Source organism: Alexandromys fortis, unplaced genomic scaffold, assembly GCF_014885135.2.
Source record: "Alexandromys fortis isolate MF-2015 unplaced genomic scaffold, M_Fortis_MF-2015_v1.1 scaffold_33, whole genome shotgun sequence".
Lineage (NCBI taxonomy): Eukaryota > Metazoa > Chordata > Mammalia > Rodentia > Cricetidae > Alexandromys > Alexandromys fortis.
This window is the reverse complement of record NW_026067917.1, coordinates 11,441,401-11,445,836: the sequence shown is the minus strand read 5'-3', so window position 1 is coordinate 11,445,836 and position 4,436 is coordinate 11,441,401. Positions and strand designations below refer to the sequence as shown.

At 37.2% G+C, this 4,436-nt stretch overlaps 1 protein-coding gene across 1 annotated transcript in view; it reads right to left on the bottom strand.

Annotated features, from left to right (window-relative positions):
* The window catches only part of Lrp1b (LDL receptor related protein 1B), a 1,445,827-nt gene that overhangs the window by 869,827 nt on the left and 571,564 nt on the right, over positions 1 to 4,436 (bottom strand). The window contains 1 exon segment of the mRNA XM_050139953.1: positions 3,821 to 3,983. Within this exon segment, the coding sequence (XP_049995910.1) occupies positions 3,821 to 3,983 (163 nt within the window).

The window sequence follows — 4,436 nt, the reverse complement described above, 5'->3', positions numbered from 1 at the left end:
AAAAAAAAAAAAAAAAAAAAAAAAAAAAAAAAGCCAGACTTAGCTTGCCCATGATCTCAGTTAAAAACAATGGACTCAGCTAATACATAGTACTGAAGCAAGCCGTCTCTAATAGTGTGCACAGACAAAAGCAGCCGTCATCAAATTTCACTGTTACCCTTTTGTCTTGGAAATGATGAAGCCCATGTAAATTCATGTCTACAAAACTGTTAAAGGCAGTTTCCTGTTTCCTTCTTTCTTGGTGAGGTTCATATCATGCTAGCCTACAAGATGGCATCTCTTAGCATTTAAGGAGGTAGCAGAATAAAACAGACAAACAAACAAAACAAAACAAAAATAACACAACCAAACAAATAAACAAATTGACATTCTGTTCTTTATCCCTGTTCCCTTCTTTTGATGACACAGATCTTGAAGAGGCATGGCGTTGTAGTACCCAGTCAACCACCATTAAATAACAACCTCCTCTGCCCTACCCTACTGATCTACAAGTACTGGTGTCATTTAAAGGTAGCATAAAATTCACATGTTTTGTTTTAGTTTGGTGTTTGTTTTTCAGTTTTGAAAGCTCCTATGTTAATTTGAAAATAATCAGCTCTTTTGAATGCTTTTCTTTTGTTAATATCTCTTAATAATATGTTGTGGTATTTTTTGCCTGTATGAGATCAAGAGAAAAAAATAGCAAGGAATTGGGCATGGGGAGAGGTTGGAGGATCTAGGAATTGCTGAGAGAGCCAAGTGATTAGAATATATTGTATGAAAAGAAAATTGTTTCCAATAAAAGAAGAAAATAGCGAAACAGGATTATTTTTTTCTTCTACAGCTTATACTAAAAGGACATTACCAAAATATTTATATCCTATATAAGTTTTCATAGCTTAATAAAACTTTAAAAACTTATGAACATAGCAATGCTTGAGGAGGAGATTTCCTCCACTCCTCTCTTGTTCCTACAGCTGCTCTATATTTCCCCTCCAATACCATGAGCCCATTTTATTTTCATTCCTAACAGATACCTCATTTTCCTATTTGTCTTATATTCTTCAATACTTTTTTTTTCTTAAATAAATGCAATCCACATGAAATTTATGCCCATTGAGGAGACTGGTAACCAGAAAGAGAATCTGCTGGAAATGAAACAAGGTCTAGGATGGAGTAAGATACTGTTCTTAACTATTAAACAAGCAGAATCCTCGTGGCCACCTGAAAGACTGGTTATTTTTAATATTGGTCACACTATGACTTCTTTGCTACCCTCCAACATTAATAGCTCCTCATCTATAATTTATAGGTGCTTTTCTAGGAGCCACTGAAAGGAAATATTGTTGAACAATGAAAGAAAAACTTTGAGAAATATCTCAGGAAAATTGCCTGAAATGGTAAGTTGAAGAAAGTAATTAAAAATTTAAGACAATATGCAAACATCATTAGAAACATCTTTTTGACATATTTTTATTGAGATTGGCTCCAGGCGTGATGAGAGTCCACAAAGCATTAGTCTTCTGTGTCCAAACTTCAAACAACTAAAAACACCAGAGAATAACATTTGAAAGATAATGATGCTAATCTAAAGTCAAGTCATAGACACAGCAAAGAGAGCGGTGTTCCTTCTACACGGTCTTTAGGACATAAGGCCATTCTGATGTTGTTCAAGCTTTCTAAGTTTAGGACTCAGGATTCCAATCAGATGACTGATATATATTCTCATATTTCTGAACATGCAGAACATACTAAAGCAAAGAAACATTTCCCTGCACAATTAGAAATAAAAGAAGTACTATGCTTTTAGCATTTCCCTATTCATAACTCCGGTACAGATATTATCTTCAGAACGAATCCTAGTGTGGATGGAAGAGGAATCTCCTCCCACTTTTCTCCGGGCACCAGCACACTGTCAGTCCAAAGGCTATTCACACATAGGAGGAGCTGAGCTGAAGCGCTCAGCCCCAGACTGCATGAACTCACAACAGGAGAGCAGTTCTCGCTTTGATATCTGCGCTCATGAATTGAAAAAGCGTTAGAGTCCGACCACGCAAAACATTTCAGAGCACCTATTGTGACAAATGACACACAGCAAATTACACTTAAGCAGTTCCAGAGTCCCAAGGAACCCATCAGAGAATGTGTGCAAACAGTGTTGGGGCTTTCTACTGCTAATGCTGTTGAAAAGATGACAAAATATGGCTCTTTCTCATACTGACAGGGAGAAATAAGTTGCCTGCAAACATAAAGCATGCTGTTGCCGAGAATGAGAAACAACATTCTCACATGCTACGTTTCGGTTGGCAGCTCTGGTGGAAAGACTCACGGCATCTTTGTTTTTAAGAAAGGCAAAGACTGTGGGGACTGGAGAGGAGGAACACGGCAGCTTCACCTCTCGGTGTTTGGATAGACACGACTATTGCAAGGGCGATTTGCAATTCAGTTAGCACCATCAGAGCAAAACTTGCAAGCACATACATTTCCAAAAGGATGCCAAGAGAATGCCTCGAGCGCATGTGTACATCTCCAATTCCTTTCCTCCTAGCCTTACCCAACCACCCAAACAAATCAGTTTAAATACAACTTCTTTCCCTAATGCCTTTTGAAGCATCGCTGCAGTCAAGGCACCATCTGCTGCAAACACAAATAGAGCCTCATTCAAGAATTATGTTACGCAGCCTTCCTTGCAGAGTCCTTACGTGCAAGCTGTTCTTGTCAAAATCAGAACCATTGTGATGATGCATCTTAATATTCAATCAGACTTTAAGTAAAGAGTGACAAAAGTCCACATATGGATGGCAGCTGTTTCTTCAGTAAATATTTCCCCTTTATTGAACGGAGGCTTATGGCACTTTAGGCTAAGTTCCATAAGACATTTCAGCCTAACTGCCTGAGGACTGTTGAAATGACAGTAAGAATAAGATTCCAGTTTTCAGTCTGCCACAATTTACATATTCGAAAACAACAGTCCTTTCAACTTGAGTCGTTCTCTGTACTGTTGATTCCACATTCCCTTCGGCTACACTGAGTAATGAACAGGTGATTTTGAGAATTCCCTGCCTCTTTGTTTTTTCTTCTTCTAATTATACTGCCATGTTTACTTAATAAATGATGTTTTTTTTCTATATAGATTTTTTCCCAATGTATGAACAAAATTCATAGGAATTTAAACATCTGTGATCATATTTTAGCAAGAAGTAAATATTTTTAAAAGATTAATGATTCTATTATTTAAGAGAGTCTTATAAGGACTGCTTATAAACCAATAAAATGAATCACAAATTAAAAAGCTAACAAGTAAGAAATGGATTCTGCTAAGTTCATTAATCCAATGATATTATTAGGCTAAAATAACAATGTTTATTGGAAAAATAATCTTAACTAACAAAGATATCTTTAATGTTGGTGTGTCCTTGAACATAAATTGTATTTAGCTTATAAAACCCAAAAAGCTATGCTGGCTCAAGCAGATTAACAGTGTGTCTTTCAAGAAGCATTTGTGAAACTTGCTAACTCTAAGGTTCCCTGTTGAGCATCAGAAATGAATTTGACACTCAGCTGAGTTTGTTTCTAGACCACAAGCAATTTTTGGAAAAAGAGAAGTGTATTGATGTCTCAAAATAGGTCTGCAGAATCACTCCATGTTAGGGCACCAATAGCCACTAAGTTTCAAATGTTGACTTTTGGCCGGTTTCTTTTCCTGCAATGCTAGGACTAAAATCAATGCATTTCTTTTTAATAATGTTAATGTCTGATTTCCTAGAGAACCTCATGTTAGACTTTGATCCCTTTTTCTAGACCTTTTCTAGACCGGGCACACTGAAGGTGATGATCTTACCCTGCGACGGGATCTGCTGCTATGGCTTTAGGATTGTGAAGTTCCAGCTCAATCAGGGTGACACACACGGAGCCATTGTGATTGCAAACAAAGATCCGGTCACTGATGTGGTCCACGAAGTAGAAATTTCTGGTAAGCCAGTCAATTGCCATTTGTTCCACATCTGAAAAACATATATGCAGAATACCTCAGTCACAAACACAAACGTCTTGATCATAGCCAGAATATACAGTCTGCGCAAGCCATCCCAGAAAGGAGCTAAAACACAGGGGTTTTGTTAGTTAGCTTTGCTTTTGTTTTACCTGTTTTGTTTTGATGTCTTAAAAAAAACCTACAAAGAAAAATTTCAACAATGTGAAAATAAGTGAGTGAAATATGAAAAAATAATGTCTACTCTATGACTGTTTTTTTGCTATTAAAGAGTGAAGACTTATGCTGACTTAGAAAAAAGAAAGTTTCTATTCTTAAAATATAGGCATTATGTTCAGCGAGTCCAGTTTTATCCCAGGCTTTTTCAGACCCAGACCACCTGGCCTTGGTGAGTTCTTGATAGAACATCCCCATTGTCTCAGTGTGTGGGTGCACCCCTCGCGGTCCTGAGTTCCTTGCTCGTGCT